Source organism: Citrus clementina, unplaced genomic scaffold (genome assembly GCF_000493195.1).
Source record: "Citrus clementina cultivar Clemenules unplaced genomic scaffold, Citrus_clementina_v1.0 scaffold_3, whole genome shotgun sequence".
Classification (NCBI taxonomy): Eukaryota; Viridiplantae; Streptophyta; class Magnoliopsida; order Sapindales; family Rutaceae; genus Citrus; species Citrus x clementina.
The window spans coordinates 45,434,742-45,462,158 of NW_006262339.1; the positions used below are offsets into that span (position 1 = coordinate 45,434,742).

The 27,417-nt window shown below is 36.0% G+C and overlaps 3 protein-coding genes across 4 annotated transcripts in view; 2 read left to right on the forward strand and 1 right to left on the reverse strand.

Annotated features, from left to right (window-relative positions):
• Positions 1-716: 716 nt before the first annotated feature.
• Positions 717-12,263, forward strand: LOC18049047. Of its 2 annotated transcripts, none has more exons than XM_024187004.1 (14): positions 717-1,350; positions 2,260-2,332; positions 2,445-2,578; positions 2,686-3,078; positions 3,178-4,538; positions 4,770-5,218; positions 5,320-7,178; positions 7,261-7,421; positions 8,027-8,187; positions 10,036-10,196; positions 10,527-11,386; positions 11,470-11,598; positions 11,724-11,837; positions 12,068-12,263. In XM_024187004.1, the coding sequence occupies exons 1-11, from the start codon at positions 1,165-1,167 to the stop codon at positions 10,719-10,721; spliced, it is 5,133 nt and encodes a 1,710-aa protein (XP_024042772.1). In that variant the 5' UTR covers positions 717-1,164; the 3' UTR covers positions 10,722-11,386; positions 11,470-11,598; positions 11,724-11,837; positions 12,068-12,263. The 2 variants fall into 2 exon arrangements, with proteins under 2 accessions (XP_024042772.1, XP_024042773.1); XM_024187005.1 differs by having other exon boundaries at positions 11,509-11,598.
• Positions 12,264-13,305: 1,042 nt separating this feature from the next.
• On the reverse strand, positions 13,306-19,632 carry LOC18049048 (cullin-1). The gene is made up of 20 exons (XM_006444197.2): positions 19,338-19,632; positions 18,717-18,864; positions 18,517-18,616; positions 17,828-18,013; positions 17,649-17,696; positions 17,295-17,498; positions 17,097-17,174; positions 16,659-16,748; positions 16,484-16,564; positions 16,320-16,379; positions 15,900-15,929; positions 15,732-15,818; positions 15,497-15,646; positions 15,357-15,412; positions 15,092-15,212; positions 14,845-15,006; positions 14,608-14,751; positions 14,304-14,522; positions 14,004-14,171; positions 13,306-13,747 (listed from the first exon to the last, which is right to left on the reverse strand). The coding sequence occupies exons 2-20, from the start codon at positions 18,845-18,847 to the stop codon at positions 13,646-13,648; spliced, it is 2,217 nt and encodes a 738-aa protein (XP_006444260.1). The 5' UTR covers positions 18,848-18,864; positions 19,338-19,632; the 3' UTR covers positions 13,306-13,645.
• A 2,847-nt stretch (positions 19,633-22,479) lies between these two features.
• The window catches only part of LOC18047901 (homeobox protein LUMINIDEPENDENS), a 7,766-nt gene continuing 2,828 nt past the window's right edge, over positions 22,480-27,417 (forward strand). Inside the window, exons 1-11 of the mRNA XM_006444198.2 lie at positions 22,480-22,930; positions 23,418-23,445; positions 23,582-23,712; positions 23,973-24,397; positions 24,480-24,573; positions 24,652-24,745; positions 24,964-25,090; positions 25,171-25,222; positions 25,323-25,366; positions 25,456-25,544; positions 25,987-26,529. Coding sequence (XP_006444261.2) covers positions 22,757-22,930; positions 23,418-23,445; positions 23,582-23,712; positions 23,973-24,397; positions 24,480-24,573; positions 24,652-24,745; positions 24,964-25,090; positions 25,171-25,222; positions 25,323-25,366; positions 25,456-25,544; positions 25,987-26,529 — 1,801 coding nt within the window. The 5' untranslated portion in view covers positions 22,480-22,756. The remainder of the gene's footprint in view (positions 22,931-23,417; positions 23,446-23,581; positions 23,713-23,972; positions 24,398-24,479; positions 24,574-24,651; positions 24,746-24,963; positions 25,091-25,170; positions 25,223-25,322; positions 25,367-25,455; positions 25,545-25,986; positions 26,530-27,417) is intronic.

Here is a 27,417-nt window from a genome sequence, read left to right on the forward strand (position 1 = left end):
TGTAAAAAAGTTCAAAAGTAATCCAAAATTTTAATTACAATAAAAAGAATAGCCATATGTGTTAAAATGAAAAATAGAACACAATTATTAAAAAAAAACTACAAAATATAATAAATTTACTCCTAAATAAGATTTTTTTTTGTCTTTTATACTAAATTATGTGCTATTTCAATACATATAGTGATTCACCGAATAATTTTAAAGTAATTTTTATTTACTTTATCACTCAAATTTTAATTATAAAATAGTTAAAGTTTAAAAAATTATGTGCTATTTCAATACATATAGTGATTCACCGAATAATTTTTAAGTAATTTTTATTTACTTTATCACTCAGATTTTAATTATAAAATAGTTAAAGTTTAAAAAATTAATTTGATTTTTGTGAGTCTTTTTAAAAAACAATACATGACTGAAAAAGGATGTGATTTTCGTGATTAAAGGTCATACTACGTTACCCATAACGAAAAGCGTGATGTACACGCGTTAGAATTGCACGTGGTAGCGACAAACAATTAGCTTATCTTTCAGACAAGGGTTTCGTCGTAAAACTAAAAAAATAGGGGGTTAGAATGTAAATTCATAAAGTTATCTCAACTCAAGTAAATTGCTGTCTTTAATTTTTTTCTCGCCGTCTCTGTTTAGATCAGTCCGTTTCCTTTTAAAGAAAAATGAAATCGTAAAAAAGTAAATTAATATAATGTTTCCTTGAAAGAGAAACAAATCAAAGTTACGAAGAGAAAATTAAATTATAAGAAATAAAATAAGATTATTAAAAAAAAAAAAAACGCGGCTGCTGTATACACCAAAACCAGAGAAGAGACTCCCTTTCTCTCTCTCTCTCTCTCTGCTAATTGATTCCAACTAAAGAGATCGCACAACAACAATTCGCAAAACCTCGAATTCAAAAATCTTAATCGATTTTCACCAAAACTTTGGTGGAAAATTAGCTTGATTTTAAGAATTAAAACCATATTCAGTTTCATATTAGCGGTAAATTATTTGAGATTTGTGATCGGATTTGATATCGATCGAATAAGGGCGAATCATTGGTGGGTTTTGGCAGTTGAGAAATGGGTCGCGTCGAGTTTCGTGTTGGGGAAGATGTATCGGTGGGATTTGGGGCTTGATTCGGTGGGTGGTGTGTTTTTTTTTTATTTTTAGATGATTAGTGTAGGTAATAGAGATGCTAATAAGGGACTAGGGTTAGGGTTAGGGTTTGGTGGTGGAGGGAGAGAGATGGAAGAGACCGAGCTTGAAGAAGGAGAGGCTTGCTCTTACAATAACAACGATAATAACAACGATGATTGTGATGCAAGCATCGACCCTGATATCGCTCTCTCTTATATTGTAAGATATTTCTCTTTTTTTTTATTATTTCAGATATTGTCCGTTGCTATTTTGCTCATGAATTTTTGGTTTAGAAAGTGTTAATTGTTTTTGGGTTGACTTTGTTGTGGTGCATATTCAGATCCAAGTCTTTATTTCAATTCTTTGCAATTTTAATTTTAGTGACTGGTACAATTGAATGATATTGTAGTGTTTTTGAATGTGTTTAATTTCCTAAATTAAGAGAACAAAGTTTGAGGTTAGGAGGTATTGTGTTTAATTTCATTTTTGCTGTTGTTGGCTATGGGAGTATAAGCATTGCTTTCAGATTTTAGTTTGGTAGGTAATGTGTAGGGTGGAACATTTTTTAGTCAGCAGATTAGGGAAGCTTGAAACTGTTTTTTAGGAATGTTAAATTAATGCAAAATTTTGCATGATACGTGATAGTAATGAATGATGCAGTTGCGCTTGTAAATCCAATAAATGAATGATAGGGTTGAGCTTGTAAAGCCATTAGTCGTGGTTCTAGGATTAAGCTTTTGTGGGGAGTGTCTTAATGACTTTAGAGTTCCTATCCATCAATTGCAAATTGCGTTGTGGGAACTGTGCTGTCTCATGTAATTAGTGCAACTTGAAGTTTGCTTATTCAATTTTTTTTAGTGTAATAATAGTAACTTTTTGAATTTAAAATCGGAGAGTTGTGAGTTGTGAATACTTGTTCCCGATCATGACGCTGTACTGCTTCATGGGAACAACAGTGGCTATAATTACGGTTTTGTAACTTAAATGCATCTGAAAGTCTTATATTTCGTTGTTCTCTAATTTACTGATTTTCATTTTTCCCTCTACTAGTCTACCATCACTTTATGTCTCTCTAACTATGTTCTGCACTTTTCGTTTATCACGTATAACTGTTAAATATTCTTAAAGGGCGAGAAACTTCAACATGTTTTGGGACACTTTCAGAAAGATTTTGAAGGTGGAGTTTCAGCAGAGAATTTGGGTAAGCCAAGACAGGATGGAATTATCGTTTCTTGCAAACTAAAAGAGCCTCACTAAATTTTGTTGGCTGTTAAACTGATGTTTTGGAATTGGGGATTTTTCCATGCCTACAGGGGCTAAATTTGGTGGATATGGTTCATTTTTACCACCTTATCAACGGTCTCCTGTTTGGTCACATCCAAGGTCTCCGCCAAAAGTTCAGAACCATAATGCTCCTCCTAAATCTCCAAATAATTTGCAATGGGAGGTAGAGTTAATATATTCTCAATTGTTATTAATCTCACCTTTGACTGGATCTTAGTTTATTTGAAAATTTCTTGCGTATTTTAACACTTAAATTATGTCTTTACACAGAATGGCCATCGCAGTTCTGCAGTTTCATCGGCTGCACCTCCATCATTGAGACCTGGACCTGCTTCTAGTTCCACGTCACTGCCTACATTGAAGGCGCCATCTATTAACGATTCTGTCAAAGAAGAAATATCTATCACATCCTCACATGCCGAGGAATATGCTGCTAGACAAGAATCTGTAAACAAGAGAAATTTAGCCGACCAGAAGACTCTGAAGGTTCGGATCAAAGTTGGTTCTGACAACTTGTCGACACAAAAAAATGCTGAAATCTATAGTGGCCTTGGCCTTGATGTCTCACCATCGTCGTCATTGGATGATAGCCCTTCAGAAAGTGAAGGGCTAGATCATGAACCTCAAGATGCTCCCTTTGAATCTCCCACCAATATTATTCGGGTGAACTAATTTTCTGTTCTTTTCTCAATGTTTGATTTCCTTTTTCGGAACGTGCCTAAAGATATCAAATATGATTGTTTTATTGCTGTGCTGGTACAGGTCATGACTTCCTTTCCAATGCGTGAAGGTCCATTGTTATCTCCTCTTCCTGATTACCTAATTCACTTGACTGAAAAGGAAAAGGTTCTAAAAAATAGTAGGTTCGTGCCTTTCCCCAAAGCTGACTCAGAAACTGCTCGCGGTTTGCTGAATGGATCTGATTGTAGAAAGGGTGATGAGAAAACAGTAGGTGAAAATAAGCAAAGGTCAGTGGAGAAAAACAATTTTTCTACTGAATTTAGGAATGGCATTAACAAGGATGCTCGCAGTGGTTTGTTTGTTACACCAATGAAGGAAGTGGACATTGACACATTGGCTTGTGAGGAGATTGTTACTGAAACCTTAAAGCTTCCACTTCTATCTAATTCATATTCTAATGTTGTTGACACGACAAAAAGTACAAGTAGGGCATCTGATACATCCAGGGAAGCCTGTAAGAGTGCAATGAGGGACACAGTTTCCTCGCTAGTGAAAGAGGAATCATTGAGGCCTTTGCACACTGAAGAGACTGGTTGGGATGAGAAATCGAAGGCTGGTTTGACTGGAAAGATTTGGGAGGATAAAAAGACAAGTTCTGCAGATGATGTTGCAGTCTACCCAAGCAAGGATGGTTATTCCAAAAGAGAGAAAACTTTTGACTCGGTCAAAGCCGAATCAAATGTTTTGATGGCAAGGAAAGCTCTAGACACTGATCTCATCGATCCTCCCAAGCAAAAGGCAAACCAGAGAGTGACATCCCATGAGTTAGATGGCAAGTTACCTACCGGGAAGGAGCATCAGTCTTCTGGTGTCAAAAAGAAATCAAAGGGAAGCCAAAGTCATGGTAGTGTGGCTGCAGACCTCCCAAAAGAAAGCTCAAAAGTTAGTTGTTCTTCAGTGACAAAGAATAAAAAGAGTGCTCATGCAGAGAATTACATGAATAGGAGGGAAACTGAAAACAGATCACTGAAGGATATTGAGAAGGTTGAAGATCGGTATAGAGAATTTTTTGGGGACGTCGAATCTGAACAAGAAGAGAAAAAAATGGTTTTGTTGGATCTACATTCTGAAGATAGGCCAAACGAATGTGAAGTTGTTGATAAAAGTGCATCTACCTTGAATAGTGCGTCAAAGGAGAGATCAAGTGGTAAGAGAGCCGACAAGTTTTCAACTCTAGAAACGTACCCGAAATTGGTGCAGAGTGGTGCGCCTCCTCGTGGACCTGGCCCTGTTTCTGATGCAGGTCAAGCAACCACAGCTCCAGTGCTGATAGAAGAAAATTGGGTATGCTGCGATAAGTGTCAGAAATGGCGGCTTCTTCCACTTGGTACAAATCCTGACAATCTACCTGAGAAGTGGTTGTGCAGCATGCTTACTTGGCTGTAAGTTCTGTTTGTGTAAATTATATTTGCAATATTCATAATATGCAGGTTCAGGAACTCCTGATAAATTGATAGATAATTTTGTTGCTAAAATCATGATTAATTATGGATCTCTCAAAAAATTAGAATTTATATTTTATGTTGTGGTTGATGGCTAACAGTGATAAATCAATACCAATGCCTCTGTTTCTCTTGCTAAAGCCTGACTGTTCTATCTCTACATATGTCTAGGCCTGGAATGAACCGATGTAGTGTTAGTGAAGAGGAAACAACAAAAGCTCTGATAGCTCAGTACCAAGTCCCTGGTCCAGAGAGTCAGAATAATCTACAAATCAATCCTGGTGGTGTTTTATCAAGCGTAAACTTGGCTGATGTTCAGCACCCTGACCAAAACTACCCAAATTTCAGTTCACATCCCCTGTCTCATGGTGGAAAGAAAAAACCTGGTCTTAAAGAAATATCCAGTGCCTATAAGGATGGTGCTGCCCCATTGCCAAATTCTATGAAAAAAAACATCCAGGCATCAGTGAGAAGTGAAAGCTTAAATGATATGTACCATTCACCATTGGCAAGTGAACTAGATGCTCGGCGGCTAAGCAAGTCTAGTGATTTATCTGCGGAGAAACACAAATATAAGCAGAAAGAGAAGCATAAAATACTAGATCACAATTCTGATGGAGGTATTGCTTTTGATCAGATAAACAGATATTTGTTGTGTAACTTGTAAGTATCCGTTATCTTTTAAAACATAATGGTATCCTTTTATGAATCATGTGCTTAGGTGATACCAAGAGTTTAAAGATGAAAAGCAAGAGGGACCCTGATCGAGAAAGTTTTAGAGCCTCCAAGAAAATCAAGGCTGAAGATTTGAATGGCACTGGTGAAGATTGGATGCCTGAAGTTGGAGGGGCCCGAGGGAAGGGGGGTCCTAGCTTGAGTAACGGCTTGCCAATTAGCTCATCAGGGAAGGAACAGTCTAGGCATAATGACTATTCTTCTAAGGACTCAAAGTCTGATACAAAGGACAGGCCACATGTTTCTGCTAAAAAACAGAAAGATAAAGTCAAGGTATCTGTGAATGATGCTACTGCAAAAAAGAGGAAAATGGAGGGTCTTGATAATCAAATTTATTTGGGGTCCCTCCCAAGCACAGGCAATGATATTCGGGGCAGCAGAAATTTTGTGGAGGAGTTCAGTGATAATGACCTCAGGAAGGAAAAGAAAGCCAGAGTATCCAAGTCTGAGGGAAAGGAGTCTAGTGTAAGTAGAGGAAGTGGTAAATCAGACAAAAAAGGCAGTCACACAAAGAACCGGCATTTAGGTCCAGATGTAGGGAGCTCATTTTCTCAACGAAGCCTGGATGGTCTGGATAATAAAAGGTATTCAGGGCCTGTACAGCCTTCTGTGGCAGCTGCTTCAAGCTCATCTAAGGTTTCTGGTTCCCATAAAAATAAAGGCAGCTTCCATGAAGCAAAAGGCTCGCCGGTTGAATCAGTTTCTTCATCTCCTATGAGAACATCTGGAACGAGGAATGTCGATGGAAAAAATGAGTCTCATGATACTGAATTTTTTGGTATTGTTAGTCCTAGAAAATGCCCATTTGATGAAGATGAGGGTGGGAGTGATAGATCTGGGACAGCAAATAAGGACAAATCCACTGTAGCTCAGCACAGGTCTCTTGAGTCATCCATGCTGACTATGCAGGATAAGGATTTTAGTCATTTATCTGGTGATAAAGCTAAAGCAATTGTGCCATCTCCTGATATAGCAAATCGTCATCTTACAAATGGTAATGCTGATTTTTTATTCCAAGACACTCAACATTCTAGGAAATCACCAACTGTTGAACAAAGTCGTGATGAAGAAAGAAGAAATGACAGCAGACATCATGCAATTGGTTCTCGTCCACGGAAGTCTTCAAAGGGGTCTTCTTCACGGTCCAAGGATAAAAGCCGGAGTTCTAAATCAGATTCTGTCTATGAATTGCAAGATCATGTGCCTTCTGATGAAGTAAAACCCAGGGATGGTAGAAACAGGTTCCAGGAGAAGTTTGGTGTGAAGCCTGAAGAAAACGAGAATAGGTATGTTGATAAGAAAGACTCTGGTGGTAACTTGTGCAGTGAGGATTCTAAAAGAGAGAATCAACCAAGCGTAGGGGGGCATGGTGGTCCAGATGCTATCTGTGGTCGGGATGCAATGTCCACCCCGAAGCAGAATCTTCTGCAAGACTGCAACGGTGAAAGATCTTCAAAGGGTTTCATCTCTGACAAAACAGATCAAGGGGAACTTGTCTCCAGTAGAGGGAAGTTGTCGTCTTTACCACCTTCTGGAGGAGCACAGAACGAGACACTGGTTCGCTGTCCTCGACCAGCTCATGGGTCACACAAAGGAATTGGATCAGATATTTTGGCAGCTGATGGTTCTCAAGTGGATGAGGTACCAAAGGTGCCAAAACAAATCAGGAAGGCTGATCATCACAATGGATCCCAGCATATTGGTTCAAGACTCCCTACACAGAATGGGCACAGGGCCAGGGATCCTGATGCCCCAAGTCCAGCAAGAAAGGATTCCTCAAGTCAAGCAGCTAACAATGCGTTGAAAGAAGCTAAAGATTTGAAGCATCTGGCTGATCGTCTAAAGGTTTTAACTTGTTTTATTTCAATTTGGTACCTGGTAGTATTGTTTCTTCTTAGCACTGAGCAAGACGACTTATCTTTTGCAGAACTCAGGGTCTAATAGTGAAAGCACAGGGCTTTACTTCCAAGCGGCCCTCAAGTTTCTTCATGGAGCTTCTCTTTTAGAATCTAGCAGCAGCGAGAGTGCCAAGCATGGAGATTTGTTACAGTCAATGACTATATATAGTAGCACTGCAAAACTATGCGAGTAAGTCAAAAGTTTACCTGGATCTCCAAATCAAGTAGCCTCCTGATTTCTGGCATGCTTTTTGATTCTTTATTTTTTTTTCTGTGTTGTGGGGGAAGGTAATTGAAGTTACTTTGTTTGAATTAAGTTTAACTTTCTTTTTTTTTAAATAATTGCCACTGCATGCGGCAGAGATATGAATCCTGCTGCTTTAAATGTGTGCAAGTCAAGGGAAGCTTTGGAGGAACTGTGTGATTATTTATTGAATGATGCTTGAGGTTAACAAGCAATGAGATGCATTTTTCACCTTTCATGGATTGCTATTTGCTCAGTGTTGTTTCTTGTCCTTGACATTATATTATTAATTATGTTTCCTCAAACATTAAGACAATTGGTCCACTTCACTGTAATGATTCTTCGTCTATAATACATTTTTTTGTGTTTCTTATTAAAAACAAAAATGAAAATCTTACATTTTTCCACACATGAATTTGAGGCATAGATAGTTAATTTGTTGCTAAACAGATTTTGTTCTTTCTGGTCAAATAAACTGTGGGACGATCTTGATTTTATCAAAATTCAATTTATGCTTTTTGAGAAACTTCTAATTTTAATATTATTTTTAGGTTTTGTGCCCATGAGTATGAGAGATCCAAAGACATGGCTGCAGCTGCACTAGCCTACAAATGCATGGAGGTGGCATATATGAGAGTAATTTATTCCTCACATTCTAGTGCAAGCAGAGATCGACACGAGCTGCAGACATCTTTGCACATGGCTCCTCCTGGTAATTTAAATGAACTCATAGTTTAATCATGTCAGTGCCTGTACAGGATAAAAATTCTGCTTCTAGTCATCCCTGCATGAAAATGAAGATAATACTGGATGCTATGTGCCTGTTATTCCTTTGGTTCTGTATTCATCATTAGGCAACTGCAAACATCCGCACCTTTAGATTTTCATAGGAGCTATAAGTCTGGTCACACTTGATGCCCCAATTTGAAAATCCTTATTTTCCCTGGAATGTGATAGTTTGTTTGTGTGGTAGTTTGTTTGCTCTCCTTGACACTGTTTTGGAAAGTATCAACTGTGAAATGCATTCAACAATGTTGAAATAGGACTGTCATGGTAAAGTATAATGGTGATCATCATAAAAATGGATTTTATATGAATAAATGGACTTCAAGTGTGCAGTAGACTTTGTACTTTTGAACTATGCATGCTTTGGAGGGATGTGGTCCTAGATATGATGATTAGTAAGTAATCCAATTCTTTGTCTTCTCCTTGTTACCACAATATACTAAAAAAGGATTTTTTGTGGCCATTAATTTGGAATTTGCAAGTTAAAATGAAATGAAGTCATAAATGAGTTAAAGATGCAACATGTACACTTATGAATTGAACAAGAGTAAATATAGAACTGTGAAATGATTGTTGTGGCCTTGTGTTTTTGGGTTTTGTTTGCATATTTGGAATTTGCAATTTAAAATGAAATGCAGCCATAAATGAGTTAAAGATGCAACATTTGCAGTTATGAAATGAAGAAAAGAAAATAAAGAACTAGTGAAATGATTATTGAATCTCTTGCTTGACAGCTTTACTTGTAGCAGATTCTAGAATTAATGTTGTATGTTGATCAAGGTCTGCATAGTACACTGGTTTGCCATAGTCTGGAAGTCAAAGACCAAAGTAATTGATTTGTTTTGGGGGACTTTTGACTAGTTTACTTCATTTGTTAAAAATGCTTTGTTGAATTGGTGGCTTACCAACAGGAAGAATTTTTTCTTAGAAGAATAAAGGAAGGAGGACCAAGGTTCCATCTGTTGGTGCCCATAGAATTTCTTAGCTCTTAGCCCTATTGTGATATACCCTCTGAATTCTTTTCTCTCAGCTTGGGGTATTGGGATGCTTTCTGATGCCATTGGGCTATTTTAGGTTTTTTACCTTCTACCTTGTTTGAATGAGATATTGTTTAACCCTTAGAGGTGGGGCAAACAATGACCATTGGTTTCCGACTAAGAGATTTGAAGTTCAGAACTGCTTTTGGCCACCTAATGGGATCTTACATTTCAAGGGGATTTCCAACTAATAAATGTTATGGGGTCCAGCAGTAAGCTCCAGATTTGAACATGGTGCACGTCAAGGGATTTCTTCGTTATTAAAAATAAAATAGTAAAGTGGAATTTTCACATTGTAACAATGAACCTTGCTAACATTTACTTTTTGGCCTGTTGTTAGTAAAATTGTTCCCAAATGAACCTTGATAACATTGAAGCTACTAGTTCATATAGTAAATAACTAGAGTAGGACATCAGTACTTTTTCTAATCTATGTTTCGGACAAGAACGCCATGTTAAACTCTGTTGATGTTGATGCAGAATTGGAAGATGCTTTTGTCATCTTGGATGTCAAAACCATTGGAAGATGCTTTTGTCATTTTGGATTTCAAAACCATTTGAAGATGTTTTTACCTTCCTTTTTTCTTTTATTTTTCGGTTTTGGATTTATGTTTCAATGTTTACCTTCTAAGTATTTTGGTTACTCAGCATTTGCTAGTCTGATGTTAAACAAGACAAAAAGGAAGTGTAGTAACGACCTTTTTCTTGACATCATGATGATTTTATAATGTGATCAGGTGAGTCCCCTTCTTCTTCTGCGTCAGATGTTGATAACCTAAACCATCCAACAACATTGGACAAGGTTGCCTTACCAAAAGGTGTTAGCTCTCCACAAGTCACTGGGAATCATGTCATCGCTGCTAGAAACCGTCCTAACTTCTCTCGGTTGCTCAATTTTGTAAGTATAGTTATCCCTTGGAAATTTCCAATTCTTCGTTTGCTGAAAATCCATCACAGAAGAACATGGAAAAAGTGTGGAAAAAAAATTATTGTGGAATTGGTATTTCATTTAAGTTCTTTTGAACTGGAAAACTTGGTCATATTGAATCCTGCAAATAACAAGCAGTCTTCTCTCCTTGCCAACATTTCCCCATTAGCACACAAGTTTAGTCTTCTAATTGAAGCTGGTTATGTTGCTGGCCCATTGCCAAGCCTTCCTTATCCTTCATCCTACAACTTTATATTAGAGTAGACAAGCATTAACATTATTAAACTTGATGGCCTGCAGGCACAGGATGTAAATTTTGCTATGGAGGCTTCAAGAAAATCGAGGAGTGCTTTTGCTGCTGCTAGTGTAAGCTTGGAAGAGGGCCAACACAAGGAGGGTATCTCTTCCATCAAGAGGGCTCTTGATTTCAACTTTCAAGATGTGGAGGGTTTACTTCGTTTGGTACGGCTGGCAATGGAGGCTATTAGCCGTTAAAAAAGAGCCCTAATTTTTGTGGAGAAGTTGTCCAAACCATGGAATGGAAGAATTCTTTTTTGTTGGTGTATCCATGGGTATTGAGCCTCGAAGGAGAAGAAAAGAGGCCACCCTGGTTTCTCTGCTGCTGTACGAATTAGCTTGACGAACCCGTTATCACCAGCTCACCGACTTCTTTCTGTAGATATGTGCAACAACGTTAGCTTGGATTTTTTATTAATTCTTCCGATGCTTCTGCTGTTTTCTGAACTGACAAGGACCAACCTTGTTAAGTTCTGTCTCAGGATTGCTATTCAGGTTGTGTGATGGTTCTGCAGAACTGATTACAAGCTCCAACAGCAGCCTAATTCATAGTTCAATGGGACTTGGATTGAAGAAATAATATATGTATAAATATAGAACAATTAGCCGGATGCAGGGTGGTAGGAGTCTGAAAACAGTGTGTGCCATCCCTTTGGCACCCGCGGCGCCCCCCCCCCCCCCCCGAGTGGTTGAGTTTTTGTGTCCTGTTTATTTATTTATTTTTTTTGGTACTATTAACTCGGAGATACCTTGAGGATGGGTGGCTAATATGTATATGAGCATTTTGGTCAGACTTTTCCGGCAGAGACTGCAATCTTGGTTCGAGCACAATGTAAACAGGGCTAAAGAGTTGGCAGTCTCAGGTTGGATATTGTCATTTCTCTCGCTCTCTCTTTTGCTTATCCAAATAACTTCTATTATAATTTCTTGTCTGCTTGTTCGGCAGGCTTCATTAATTTGTAGTTTGCTGTTGATAAACAAGTAGGAAGAAGTTAGCAAAACTATAAGGTGGAAAATAAAATGCATGTATGTAGCTTCCATTAATAAAGACTGCCCGAGCTTCAATTCCTTAAAGGTTTGTAGACTTTATTGTTGTGATTTTTTTTAAAAAAAAAAACTCATACAGCATTAAATGCTGTAGTTGCCTCTTAACTTTTATTGCTTTTGTTTTATTTATTTATTTTTTGTTTTGGGTGGCAGTGGCTATTTATGTACATAAATATATCGTTGAATCAAGTCTACTCTTGGAACAAGGAAAAATTTTTATTTGAAACAAGTATTTACTACAGCATCTGCAAAGGCAGATGCTAACAGGTATGGCTGCTTCTCCCTCATCTTTTAGTCTCTCAAGATTGTGAAGATTCTCCCTCATCTATCTTTTATTTTATTTTATGAAATGATAATTTACCTCAAATGATATACCCATGTGGATTTCAGTTACAAGGATGCTAGTTTATTTAATTACAATCTGGCTATGATATGATCACTTTTCTTATCTTGGGAGATTGGCCAAGTTCTGAACTTGACAGGGTCTTTGGTTTCAGGTTCAGCACCTGGACTCTGGAGACAGTTGCGACTAGCTGCAGAAATGACAATGAATGAAATGGCCTCATGGAAAATATGCATTCATATATATATATATATATACACTATATAGATAGTTTTGTAATTGGTAGTATTCTTTTAGATTAGTTATATACAAATTTTATACAAGTCACTGACAATGAAATTTTGATCTCATTCACGCTCACCTAGTTTGGTAAATGTACAGTAACCATTAGTGACATTGATTCAAGTTTTCACAATAAACTTTGTATCCCATTGGTTTTTAGAGTTTTGCCTTTTCAGCTGATGAATTGAAGCTGGATGCTCGAAGCTGGTATAGTTCTGACCCAGTTGTCAAATTTGTACAGAATGAATGTAGAACAAACATAGCATTCTTCTAATTCTGCTCTCTTATTTCACTTGTGCTAATGAGTGTCTTTATTTTTAATGTCCTGAAGGCTAATTTTTTAATCCACTAATGCTACTTAGGGAGCATTTACTCAGAGATAGAGGAGTATCCAGACTATACAATACACGTTTTTGTTCCCCCCCGCCCCTTCTTTTCTCCTCTATTATTATTATGTTATTGAATATTTATTTAGAAGGTGTTTTGAAACTCAACTCAAATTCAGGACATTCACTAGAATTCTCTGATAGGACTACGCTATAAATTGTGCTTTTAATACATGCTCGTTACGGGACGTAATTGTATTTTCGATATATAGTTGCTAAGCTTAAATTATTCCTCGTTCTTCTTGAATAAAAATAGAGAGAACGATACAGAAAACCAACGATGCGCCGCAAGATGGACTTTTGGTTGCCGGAATTTCGGCTTCGAATTAAGATTGAATGAGATTATAAAGAGTAAGTGCATGGATTTTCGTCAAATGCTTGTTAATTTCGGTTGATGGGACTGTGTCGCGGGTGCAACAGTCCCACCAATGATACCGCGACCCATAGCCCTCGTTAGGTGCATTGCGTTGTTTGATTGAAAGAATAGAAAGTGTTTATGTTTGCCTCAATTTCAACACTAACTGCATCATTAGGCCGTTCCCCAGCCCAAGCTTCCAGTAGAAACAAAAGAAAGTTTAGTGCGTTCTTTTAGGATGAATGAAAATCTCTTTTAATTTAAAGAAAAAAGTATTGGGCTCCAGATTTAATTGATGAAAAGCTTTTGTCTGCAACCATCCCCGAGTCACTCGACACTATGAATCACGACGGCCAATGGCACATAATAGAAAAATCAATAACGCTTTTCCTGTTAATTTTCTTTTCCTTTTTCCCCTTTTTTGGGGTTCCTCCAGCTCCAAGAACGAATGGTATGATGTATTACACAAAACTGAGGGAAAGTCCACAAAAATTCTCCAGTCACTGGTAGGTACCATCTTTCCTAGTGTCAAAAGAAGCCACCACCACAACTACACAGACAGCATTTACAGCATCTTTTATGTTTTCAACTTCAATTTCCATGCAGCCACCACCATCATCAAATCAAAAATTTTACTTCCCAGCTCTCTCTATGCCTTTTTCAGCGCATGCATCTCGGCTCTCACTCCGCCTGCCTTTTCATCATCAAATTAGGCCAAGTACCTAAACATGTTAGGGTTTTCCTTGTCCCTCTCCAGATAATCTCTTGTGATAAGATCTTCCATCCTCTTCTTGATTGCTTTAATATCAGGCTGCAGGTTCCAAGTCATATCATATTAGTAAAGAGACACCAAGAGGAAAAAAACAGAAACAGAATAATCGTCTGATAACTGAGTTTGAGTTGAACCTCCAACCAAAACTACTCTCCACAAGAATGTTCTAGTACAGATGTTTTGACCAACTGGAATACCGTTTGTACAGAAATGAAATAAAAGATGACCACGAGACTTCCCTTTCCCTTCCTTTCTTGTATCAATCAAATATAAAGACAAAGAAACATGTGAATACCTTGAACATGCGACTCAACTGCTCAACACACTCGGACACCAACTGCTGATGACCCAAAACTTTCCGAGACTTCATTATGCGCACTAATGCAGCATCAATAGCATATCGTCTGTCTTTGTCTACATCTTCAACAATTTTCTTCCTTTCATCAACCGGTGGGAGAGGAATCTGCACATGATTGGACAGTTTCATTTGTTTAGAATCTATGAAAAAGAAGTACATCAACTCAAGAGTGCTAAAAGGCCACCAAGGAAAAAAAGAGATTAGGCAAACTATCAAAGGATTGAATCAATCTCGGACCTTTATCCTCCTCATTCTGTCTGTAAACTTAGAGTTGAACTCAAAGTGGTCACTTTGTGAGATGGTTTTCGTATTTGGCTCCTTGAGAAGGATCTTATACTTGGCACATGACAGGGAATGGAGCAATCTAACCAGGTCATCATGAGTCAAGTTCAGCTGAGTCATGATCTCTGAATAGCTCAATCTATCCGAAGTATTAAAAAGCAGTAGAGTTGCAGCCTGTATAATCCGGACAACAAAAATTTAAAATATTCACATTTTTATCCTGACTATGATTAAATCTGAGCACCGTTTAAGGCATTACCTGATATGTTGATACAATCAGCTCAATATTTTTTTGCTCAAACTTGCCATTTATGTTGCATTGACCCAATGAGTAAATCCATGTAAGTTTTCTGTGTTTTGTTTTGGTTTCATAAAATCCCTTAAAAACTTCTACACATTTAACCTGGAACAACAATTTTGGAAAATTAAGTATAAAAAGAGAATCACTGCTCACTGCGTTTTCCTACTAACCAACATGAATGAAAGAAAGACTTACCATCTCAGAAGGAAGGTTCAGATCGGAGGATTTATAACTTGGCCAAAATCCAGTAGTGAGAACAGTAACTGATAAATCTATTCCAGGGTGTGCATTCTGGTTATTGCTGAGATATTCCTCAAAGCTGGTCTGATTTTCTCTTGCCAAAGTCAAATCTGTAACCTGAAAGAAAGATTCCATGTGAAATCCAAATACTAATACAAGAACAGATTCAAAAGCTTTACCCAAAAACTCAAGACCAACTTACCATTCCCTCCATCTTCGATGTAAACTGTCCACCACACTGCTGCTTCAGCTTTGTGAGAATACTCCTTTCATGATCATCATTAGCACTACGATCAAAAAGCAGCCGACGAGCAAGCTTCTTCCTGCGATGGGCAGTCAGAAACAGAAAAACACCAATTCGTAAACGTACAAATGCAATTGGATATATAGAAAAGTTATTAATTTTGAATTATCATATAACATAAGTGAACATATATGAAATCATTATCTGGAACGTAAGATTGTACCTGTAGAATTCGGCAAAAAGATCTTTATCACTGATATATGCAAGCAGCTTAACAACCTGCAAAACAAGCACTCTGTTTAATAAAATCAATGTCATTTGTAGTGAAAAAGAATTTAGTACTACAGCATATTAATAAACTACCTTCTCCAGAGTTTCTTCAATGGCTTCATCACTCAGTTTCTCATTTCCACCCTTCTTTAGGATATTATCACAAAAAGTTGCCAGCAGTTCTGAACTCGAACTGCCACCAACAGCTTTATTGCAAAATATCTCAAAAGCCTCTTTCAGAGCCTGTTGAACAACCGATAAAGAAGGACATTACAGACAACAGATTTGAAGAGATCTACAAACCATTAGAATACCATACACCACAAACCTTGTGGAACAACGTGTGGTTTATGAAACAATTAGTCACGTATTCCATATACTTGTCATGCAGCTCAATTATTTTTCTGATAAGGACCTGAGACCACACAACAAAGTCAATTTTTGATATTTCGAATAACTTCAAGAGGTTCCATAACAAAGAGGTGGCAAGATTTACCTGTTCCTGCACAGCACCTGAACTTCCACCCTGCATCAGCATACAACTGTCAGCACGTAGCAAAAAAATGAAGCATAAAAATAAAAGCACATTTCATACTACTAAAAGAAATAACAATTTAACTTTACAGCAAATAAGTAATTAGACTGGGTGGGAATACATTATCAGCAAATTCACTTACATGCATATTGGCATTAGTGCACCTACAGAATGATTCTCATCCTATTGTCAAACCACAGCATCAATCAAAAGGAATAACAGCATCCCAACAACTAAAGTGTGAAGATGATGCAAAGGGCACATACATAAGATTCCCAGCTCGTGCAGGAGAGTGGCTTATAATGTCTTAATATAACAGGACAGCAGTTATCTGTCGGCACAGATAGTAATATCAAATAAAAAATGATTGTGACATAATACCTGGTTTGTTGCAGCATCTTCAGCCTGTTGTACCAACACAGTACCTTCGGCAGTAATATGCTGAAATATTAAAGTTCTCAGAAAGATTAGTGATGTGAAAAAAGTAACAGGTAAAGAGGCCATTTAGAAATCAAATATAATACAAGTGCAAAAAACCAACCAACCTGTTTGAATACATTAGCCACTGGCTCCAAGCCTTTAGGTATTTTATGATAAAGCCTATACATCCTAGAAAGATCCTCCACCTAGCCCGGCATAACAAAGTGAAATGATATTAATACCATAATGGCAGGGTAACCCACTATTAATGCCACAAAACAGTGCAAATTTGAAAACCACCTTATCTTCTCTAAGCAATGCTCGGCATCCAGACTGCTCCTTCTCAAGAAGCTCAGTTGCATACACCACCAACAATTCATGTTGTACTTTCTACATGATGTAAAGAGCTCCAATTAGGATGCATAGCGGATTGTAAAACTATCTTTCCACAGAGACAATAAGATAATGTGATTGAACTCAAAAGGGATTTGATATCACAATTTCCTGCATTACTGAAGTTCTCTTTCTAGACAACCTGATACAAATAACAAGAAGAACCAAAACCTCCAACAAATATGAGAGCATATAGTTTTATATGTCACAAAGAAAATATGTCGTACATGCTCATACCAATCAAGAGCTTCTCAACAAATTTCATAGAGTTTCTCCATAAATAGTTGTTAATTCTATGGTGCTGTGAACTAAACTAAAGCATTTTGTTTATATATCAACACTAACCTCCACTAATTTTGGCTCGCTGCTTGAATGCAGGTAATGAGACACTCTATCTCTTTCTTTCTTCAAGCATTCCTCAGCCTGCAATTTTATAAAACATTCCAAAATCAAACAGGTTAATCAAAGTTATGTTATAATTTAAAATCAAACAGGTTGGTGAAAGTTGCATAATTAGTAAAACTTGTGGGCGGAAGGACTTGCCTTTATCATGTATTCTGGACATGAATCTTCAAGAATCCAGTTTGATGCTTTGCGAGAATAGTAAGCACCGGTATCCTGAAGCATGTGTTCTTCAAAATCCTTTTCATAGCTATCCATCTGCCCCATTCCAATCTCAACAAAGATATCCAATACATTCTTCAATAATGCTCTGTCAATCTGTTCTCCCTCACGTTCTTTATCAATCTGGCAGAGGAAATAAACATTGGGTTAAACCACATCAAGTAACAGGGTGAAAGACCAGTTTCTTTATCTAACCAATTCAAATAGGGGTTCAATCCTTTCATTCAAAAAAAGAGATAAAAAGGCAGAGTGGATCATGAAGAATGAACTTACAAGAGCAATAATAGCATCTTTGGCTTTATTTTTTAAAGCATCGTAAACCTGGAATTAGAGAAATTAAGGACGTTGGAACTGTTAAAAAAAAAAACAAAAAAAGAACAGGAGAGGAAGGCATATAAAAAGCTTGCACTACTATAGAATGTATGATGTCATTAAAAGGACTAATGACAAACCTGTTCGCGGAAGCAAGTAAGCCCAACTTCATTTAGTGCAGGAAGTGACCTTCGAGCAATGAAGTAGCGATCAAGATAGTGGAAAAAGCGTGACAGCCATCTAACCATAACTTTATGATTAGCCCATCTTTTCACTAGCTCCCTCAGCATATACTCATCATGCTTTTCACTCAAAGATGGCAATACCTAATGAAGGAAACAAAAAGGAAAAGGAGACATCACATGAGTAAAGATCAAAAAGAAGGAACACTAGGTAGACAAATCAAATACAAGTCTTCACTTTTACAAGGTATTGATAAATAAATTTGAAGAATGATATAATTAAGTAGTAATAAAATTTATAGTTCATTATCATAACAGAATTAAATTATTTACAAGTAAACTGTTGTTATAAAGACCAAAAGCAATCAACCTATTTCAAAGTCAATGGAAATATCAACTCAATAAAGAATTCATTGGTATCTTCAAAGCATAAGTAAATTTGACAGGTTCATATAACTCTCTTTCATAATGCACAATAGCAACATGCAATGAACACACCTACGAGCACTAAGTTATATCATAAAAAAACGTTATTTCAGACCAGTAGAAAAAATGACTACATGCCATGATGAATTACAACTGAAAAACAATTCATAACTACATGTCATAATAAAATTAAAACCAGAAAAAAATGGCAATCATCTCACCATAGAAGAAATATATTCTTCGAAGGCTTGCTTGTACTTGTCATAAAGCTGTTGAGAATAGTCATGAGGAGGCTTTTGAGTGCACATATTATAGATTGTTCTGTCATATATAAAAAAAATAAAATAAACCCACAATGCCTCCAAAATCCAAACATTAAGATCATTGAACTGAATAAGAAAAAATAAAATAAAATCATTACGTGTAAAGCATCATGTACTCCTCAGAACTAAAAGGGGACTCCGGCAATCCTTCCAAAATCCTCTTCAGTTTTGTGATCCCCTTCTGCATATAGTCCCATCCTTGATCCAAGTCGATTGTCTTGCGATCCATTGCTAAACAATAATTACCTGCAATTAAACACAAAGAAAAAAAAAACCCCATAAATAAGTAAACAATGCACAAAACTAACAAGCATCATAACTAATTCCGCTCATTATTTATTTCTTCGCCAGCAATTTCTTAAAACACAAAAGAACTAGTATTATTAATTTTCCTTCTCGATACAAAAACCTAATAATACGCGCAGTTATGATAAGACTGAACCGAGAATTTGGAACAAGCCAATACGATTAGAGGCCGTACAGGTTTTAAATAAACACACAAAAAAAAAACCTAAAAATCAACTACGATTGTTATTAATATTTAATATTGTTGAAGTAAAAGGAATAAAAAAAGAATCACACGACATCGATTGGCGACGAAGAAGACACAAAAGAACGATTAAAAACAATTGAATAAATAAAGAAATGCTGACGAAAAGAAAAGAAAAGAAAAGAAAAGAAAGAGAATCGTAGAGCGAAGGGGAAGGGGCAAAACGCACCGTATAGCAACGGATGAGGGAGAGCGAGACGAGAATCGAGGAGGGAACCCTAACAGAAGAAGAATAGAGAGATCGCTTCGGTAAAATTATTAAAAATTTATCAATGAGAGGGGATTTTGGGGAGAAGACTTCGCTTTTAAAAGGATGATTAAAGACTTCGGTTTTAAAGGATGATTAAATTTACTAAAAAGGATTGGGATTTGTTGGCACGGAATCCAATATCATGCTTTTAGGAAGGTTTTTAGAGCCCTCCGTTTGTTTCAGACCTCCAGTTTTCCTTTTTTTTTTTTTTTTCTTCTTTCTTTTCTATATATATACACTATATATCCATTATTATTGTCGTCGGCGTTGAACTTGTACGTATTCCCGCATATTATTTATTAAGAATTTTAAATAACTTTATTTTTTTTAACACAAATTTTTATTAGCTTTAAATGAATAATTTGAGTCTCAATGTAATTCTAGTAATAGTATATTTGACAATTCAAAATAAATATTACATGCCTGCGTTGCCTAAGGTCTTTAACAAACTCCCTTCTTTAGCTTTTTCCCAAGCTACCGTTAGTCCGTTAGATGCAATCTCACGGCTGATTTTGAGATGCCCAGCCACGTGGAGCGACCTGACTAGTGACTGACAAGTAACGAGCCGTCAAAATAATTGTTACTTGTAATTATGCAACTTGTACGTTGAAAATTTGCTATGAAAGTAAGCCCAGAAATTATTGAACATATGACACCATGCAAGTCATGTCTAGAAACTAGTTTTGCGTCCATGCAGATAAAGGGTTGGACTGAAATATATCTATAAAAATCAAAGTTGGTTCGCTATTTTCACTCCTTAAAAAATAGTCAAGAGTTCAAGTCTCGCTCTCATATGAAATCACCGCTTTAGCCAGTATTTTATTCTTTACGGGCCGACCCGGTACGAGCAGACATTAATCTAGATTGTGGTACGGGTTTAAAGATGTCTCTCACAGTTGGGATCCACTCAGAACCATCTCGTGGTTCAAAAAAAAAATATATCTATAAATTTATAAAGTAATGACTTAAATTTGGTAAATAATTCAGCATTTTGTTGTCTAAGTAGATTGCAGCCGACGTCCATGCTGGCAATTAGTAACACTATACCCATATATAGCGAAAAACTAAATTGGCCATAAACATATACAGAAATCTTTTAAGTTTGATCTATTCTAGGGAGCCGAAAGTCTAAAATCTTTGATCTATTCTAAGGACATTCTCAGAGATCTAATATTGATTTTATTTCAAGAATAAAGTAATATTGATTAATTTTTTAATTAACAGTTAAAAAAAAACTTTGAAGCCGGTTTGAAGAACTTGTATTAAATCAAGATGATGACAATAATAGAAGGGAGTCTGAAATTTGGTAAGATCTAATAGGTTGTGATGCCTCATGAAATTTGATAGCACTCTTTTTAATCAAAACATTCACATTGTGATATCCCAAAAAAAAAATCATATTTACAAAATACTTTATGAATTCATCATATTTCATCAGATCCAAGAGGTGATATAATTCTAAAAGATGAATTAGATACGGATGGTTCCAATAAGTTTCATTGAGAAAACAAAAACTACACATATTTTGATTAAAGAAAGAAGCGAAGCCGGAAATTTTTTTTTCTTTTAAAAGAATAGGGGGTTTCTTTATCATAATATGAGTCTTTGACTACATCAATTCTTCCCAAAACTCAACGATAAACGGATTGTGAACTTTCAAAGTGGAGTGGACAACAAATATTAACAATAAAATAAAGAAAAAAAAAGACAATAATTGTTAATTATATTAACAATAATGTATAATGCCCAACATTTGAATCCTGTTAGTTACTTATTAAATGACAAATTTAATAATAAATGAGAATCTCAATCATTAATGAACAAACAACACTTAAAAACATGAAAACTAACAATTAATAGGTCATAAGTAAGCAAGGCTTGTTTCGAATACAAAAACTGATCTCCACACGAACATAATTTATATTTATACTAGTTCAGTGTTAGTCTCAAAATCAATACGTTAGTAATGGACAGATACAAATAGCAATCATTCATAGCATGATAACACAAACATAAATATATTGTTGATAAAATAAAATAATCATATCAGAATTCATTATTACTGATAGTGAAGAAAAATATATAATGTTATGAGGGTGAGGAAAGAGATTTAAGTTTTACTTGTGAGAGGAATCAATTAATTATAGAATAGAATCATATAATGCTTCAACCCGAACATAAAGAAAACAATGCTAGTACTGGATGCCCACCCAAGCGGAATAATCCCTCAATATTAATTTTTGAGAAAATATTTACCGCCCACCCATTTTTTCTAATTTTTTTAAAAATACACAATTCCTTCTTTTTTTTGTTAGAATCCATCTAAACTAACATTTTGTTTCACTTTTCCACTTCCGTTTGGAATCCGTCAAGAAAACTAACAGAAACTTTAAAAAATGACCATTTTACCCCCAAAACGAAAATTATAATTTAACCTTAAAAATTACAAAAAATAATCAGATTAAATCTAATTATTTTCCCCATCAGTTAATAAAGAAATTAATTCCACAACCATCAAATGTAGGGTTTTTTTTAATATGTCTATAATTAAAATACTAAATTATAACAGTAGTATTAAAAATAGTCCAATCTTACAAATTATCAATTGAATTTAAGATAAATAAAGTTTTATTATTCATTGAGTTATAATCTCTAGTAGTTAAGATTTTTTTGTACTTCGTTAACATACCAATAATGATATTCATCATTAAATTTGATTATTTTTTGTATTTTTTAGGGTGAAATTATAATTTTTATTTTGGGGGTAAAATGATAATTTTTTTAAGTTTTCGTTAGTTTTCTTAACGGATTCCAAATAGAAATGAAAAAGTGAAACAAAATGTAATTTTAGGTGGATTCTAGCAAAAAAAAAAGAATTATATATTTTTAAAAAAGTTAAAAAAATGAGTGAACAGTGTATATTTTCTCTTAATTTTTCTAGATTAAAATTACAATTTCTCCGTGTAAGTATTTAATTTTCTTTTAGATAAGTGTAATATAATTGGAAATATTATAATGTTTATCAATGAAAATAATAGAGACGGAGCCACGCGAGCTAGGGGCTTGGGATCCAACGAAACTGTGGAAACGGCGTCGAATCGATCCAAGAACCGAGTCCAGAACATTACACGCGCGAATTGCTGCATACTGGGGGCACCGTTGGTATCCCCCTAAATCTCATCAGCTCTCTGCCCTCTCCATCTAAACAGACAAAACCCTAACCCTAATCATACATCTCACATCGGAATTCAATTTGCTTTTCAGATCTGTCGACTCTTTCATTTGTGCTCTAATGAGCGGTCTTTTTCAAAATAGGACATCGAGTGTTGAGTTCGACCATGGAGGCGTTGAAGGAGAATTCGATGGAGATAGAGATTGGGAGTTCGGCGGAATCTTTTCAGAAGTTTCTGGACTCGCAGAGCGAGCTGTTCCACAGCCAGATCGAGAAGCTCCAAAACGTCGTCGTCACACAATGCAGACTCACTGGAGCCAATCCTCTGGCGCAGGAGATGGTGCGTTTTCGAAAATTAATTCAATTTACTTTATGAAGAAGAGAAAACATTAATCCTGTAGTTAATACTCGCTAACTTTTTTTTTCTTGGTTTTTTTTTGTTTGAATTATTGAACTGATACTTTTGTTTTAGGAGTTTTAGTTCTTTGAATGCTTCCTTATTATGGCTCACTGGATTCAACTTATGTTATTAGGCAAATATCATGCTAATGCTACTGAGCATAGCAGACACTAGAATTTAAAGAATTTGCACACAATCACACAAGACTTCCCAGGGGAATTGACAAAACCTAAAATAAGGCCTTTTTTTTCCTTGGGCAAAGTAACCTATTATTTGAGTTTAACATTTAACTTAGTACTGTATATTACTAGTTAAATCTTATGCAATAACACTAGTAGGGGGCTTTCAATTAATATATTTTACTGCCTTTCTTTGAATAAAAAGTATTTATCATGTTAACTAATTTGTATTTTCTTGGCACATGCAGGCAGCTGGTGCCCTATCAATAAAAATTGGTGAGTTTTTTGTTTGTATGCCACGTCTCTCGAGTGACATATGTTTTATATATATATAATCTCCATCTGATTGCAAGTGTTCTACTTTTGCTATTTACTTTTCTTGGTTGTCATTTCACTGAGATGTATATCACAGGAAAGAGACCTAGAGATTTGCTAAACCCTAAGGCTGTGAAATACATGCAAGAGGTTTTTGCTCTGAAAGATGCAATAAGTAAGAAGGAATCCCGGGAGATCAGTGCTCAATTTGGCGTTACAGTTACACAGGTCCCTTTTATTCTCTTGTGACACTTTTCATTAATTTTTCTTGAGTTCTCCCCCTTCCTCTCAACTGCTCAAAATAAAATTCTGTCCTTATCTGAAGCCTGTTTGTTTTTTAAATTAAATATGGATATATGTTTTACCAATGGCTTTTTTTCAATTCTGTTTCTCATTTTGGTATAGTTTCCACTTTCCACTGACCATCGTCTTTGTAAATGAAATATATGGTAGTAATTGTTAATACCTTTCTGTTCTAACCTTTGTAGGTTAAGGATTTTTTTGCTAGCCAACGTACTAGAGTGAGGAAACTAGTTCGGTTGTCAAAGGAGAAGGCAATTAAATCTGATGCACGTAAAGACTCACATAATGTTATGGTTCCTGTCAGCTCTGATTTTGTAATTCCTATTAGCTCTGATTATGTAATTCCTACTGATCCTGTCCCCTCAAGTTCAGCTTGCCCTACCAGTGTGATACCTGTTAATCCTATTCCCTTAAACTCCATTGGCCCTCTCAAAGTTGATGAAGCACCATCTTGTTCCGGGCGGGATGAATGTCAGCTTGGCTTAGATGACTTAGATAAACATTTTGTTGAGAATTTTTTCAGTTTGATGCGGAAGGAAGAAACATTTTCTGGGCAAGTGAAGCTGATGGAACAGATCTTGCGGATAGAAAATTCTTCAATTCTATATTGGTACTTGCAAATTGCTATATGAACTTGGATGAGTATAATTATTGTTTGCTATGCTTACCTCGTCTAGTCATTGTGATTGTAGGTTTTTGACCAAAGGTGGTGTGATGATCTTAGCGACATGGCTGAGTCAAGCAGCTGATGAGGAACAAACAAGTGTTCTTATTGTCATCCTTAATGTATGAATTCTGTTTGCCTGTTTAGTTTGTCATTGCTACTAACTTAGCTAGTAATTACATTTTTTGACTGGCATGCAGGTTCTCTGTCACTTGCCATTACAAAAAGCTCTCCCAGAACAAATGTCAGCCATACTGCAAAGCGTTAAAAGACTGCGGTACTACAGGGCGTCAGGTGTGCTTCTGTATTGGAGGCCTCTGTAGTTATGTATAGTGTGTTTTTGTTGAAAAAATGTCTTATCATAATTTGTTATAAACTTTGTTTTCTTTCTATTTTCTCATTAAGTTTTTCTGATTACGACGTAATTGCATTCTGCATTGAAAATATTTGCTGGTAATCTTTTGCACCCTTTGGGATATGTTTGAATCTCATTTATCTGATTTGAAGATCAGACTTATCGAACAGGGCAAACGTTTTGTTATCAAAATGGAGCAAGATGTTTTCAAGAAGCCAAGCTTTGAAGAAACATGGCGCAAAACACTCTACTGACTCACAGAACGAGTTAATTCTTAAACAGAGGCAAGTTTTCAATTTTCCTGCTTGTACCTGCAAGATTTTTTTCAAGTAGTTCCTTATCATTGCACTCTAAATATGTGCAGTATTGGCGAAATTATGGCTGATGAATCATGGCTCTCAAGTAGTAATGCTTCTGTAAGTGCTACCTAAAATCCAAATGAAAATCTGCTGAAAGCTGTGTAGGTACATGTGCTTAGTAATTAGTTTTCTTTCCTCACTCCCTTTGGGTGTACAGGAGAACAGTCTTGCTACCTTGTGCGAAAGTTCGGAGAGTTTCAGGTCTGGAATCAATATATGATCTCATATTCTTTGGCTTGTTAGCACTGTTTGGTGGCTGTGGAGGTACTAAGCTTAGATTTCTTGTGCAGGAAGTCAGAATCACCACAATCAGTTAAGTTATTGACAGCATCTTCTGATGACTCTGGAAGGAAGAACATCCTTGGTGTATCTTCATCATGTATCCTTTTAGAACTTTTAACATTTATATGGATGGACGGCTGAAAAGAAATTCTACTATCTGGAAATTAACTCTATTATGAATATCAATTTTAGGAACTCTTTGCCTTGATGTGGGTATATATGTTCAGCAGTATTTGTTGGTTGGCTTTTAATGGAAATGTGAAAAGATCAGTAAATGTATTTTCCACAATTTTGAGTTACAATCTGCTTGTTTTGGAAGATCTAATATGGATTTCTAACAAACTTCGATTACGTTTCCTGTGATTAAGTTAAAATGCAAATTTTCTTGAATAAGGTACTGTAGGTGTAGCCATAGGGCATTAGTTAGCAATCAATTGGAAAGTGTGTTGAATGATTTAAGCACTATTCTTAATTTTTTGTTTATTTATTTTTGCGTATAAATATGTATGGATGAACTTAGTTGCCTTAACCAGTAACAGATAACAGAGAACGCCGAAAAACTCAGTTTGTGGAACAGCCAGGTCAAAAATCGGCTGGTAGAAGTCTGCAGGCCTCAAGATTAGCTCCTGTGGGTCAAGCCCGTCCTATGTCTGCAGATGATATTCAAAAAGCAAAGTTGAAAGCTATGTATAAGCGGCAGAATAAATATGGGAAAACTAGTTTTTTGTCTAATGGAATTAATGAAGTAAAGGCGGAAGGTCTGGAGAAATCTACAACTCAAGCCACCAATTTTCCACCAATATCAAAAGTTCTAGTTCGGCCACATATTGAGGAATTCAAAAAGTCAGTAACCCCTGAACCAAAAATTTCTAGTAGGCCAGAAGCCCCTCTTGATCCTGAGCAGAAAAAGGATGTTGAAATGCCTCCAGAGGAGAAGCTGAAAATTGTTTTTAAGGAGCCTTCAGAAGAGAAGCAGAAAATAGGTGTGAAGGAGCCTCCACAGGAGAAGCAAAAAATGGAGGTTAAGGAGTCTTCACAGGAAAAGTGGTTGAGGGTTCAGATCCCATGGCAGACACCCCCAGGTAACACTTGCTTCAGTGTTTAATTTTTGGGTTCCTTAATGTGCTTGCCAATAATATTACTAGTATAGAAAGAATAGCTCTCTACAGAAAAGGGAAGGGACCATTTTAAGGAGTTCCTAAACTTTGAGCAATTGAGCATCTTGGAAGTAATTTTCACGTTTTCAGAGATGGAGATTCACTGTTTCTGCAATCACAGATTCTAACCTGTGATTACTTTCTCCTTTGACCACAACTTTTTTGTTTAGCTCATATCAATAGTGATTTAGATAAAAACCAAAAGTCCATTTTGTGTAAAAATTGGGTTATATTGTATATGCTTTTGTTTTAATGTCTTCTTATCCAATAATTATAACTAAGGGCAAAAATTTGGCACCAAATAAAAAGAAGTAAATTTTCAAATAAATTTTTCCCTATGTGATGAACTTGGACCATCCAAATAGTATTACCTTGTATGGAAATTTAATGAGCACCGTTTATTTTTTGATAAATTTTGCTTTCGATAGGGCTTGAAATGATCCCCACTATTGTGCGGTATTGGTTGTGACGTAGATTAGCACTTTGATAACTTGTTGATTACCCTTGTAATACACAGTGTGCTGGTGAACCACGAACTGTGCAGGGTATTTGTCTAAAAGCCACATTGGTTTTGATATGTAGTCCTAGGTTCAAACTGTTTTGTGCTGACTCACTAAAGGCTAATTTTCTTTACATAAATAATAATCATAATTAAAGGTAATTGAGCTTTAGATGATTGTTATAGATCAGTTTTTTTTTTTTAATTAATAAATGAGAAATCTGTGTATCTTACGAAGGTAAAGAGAAAGTCATAGTACAGAATTTCATAAAATGTATTGGGAGGACAAGCCAACTACTGCTGTAATGAAGCAC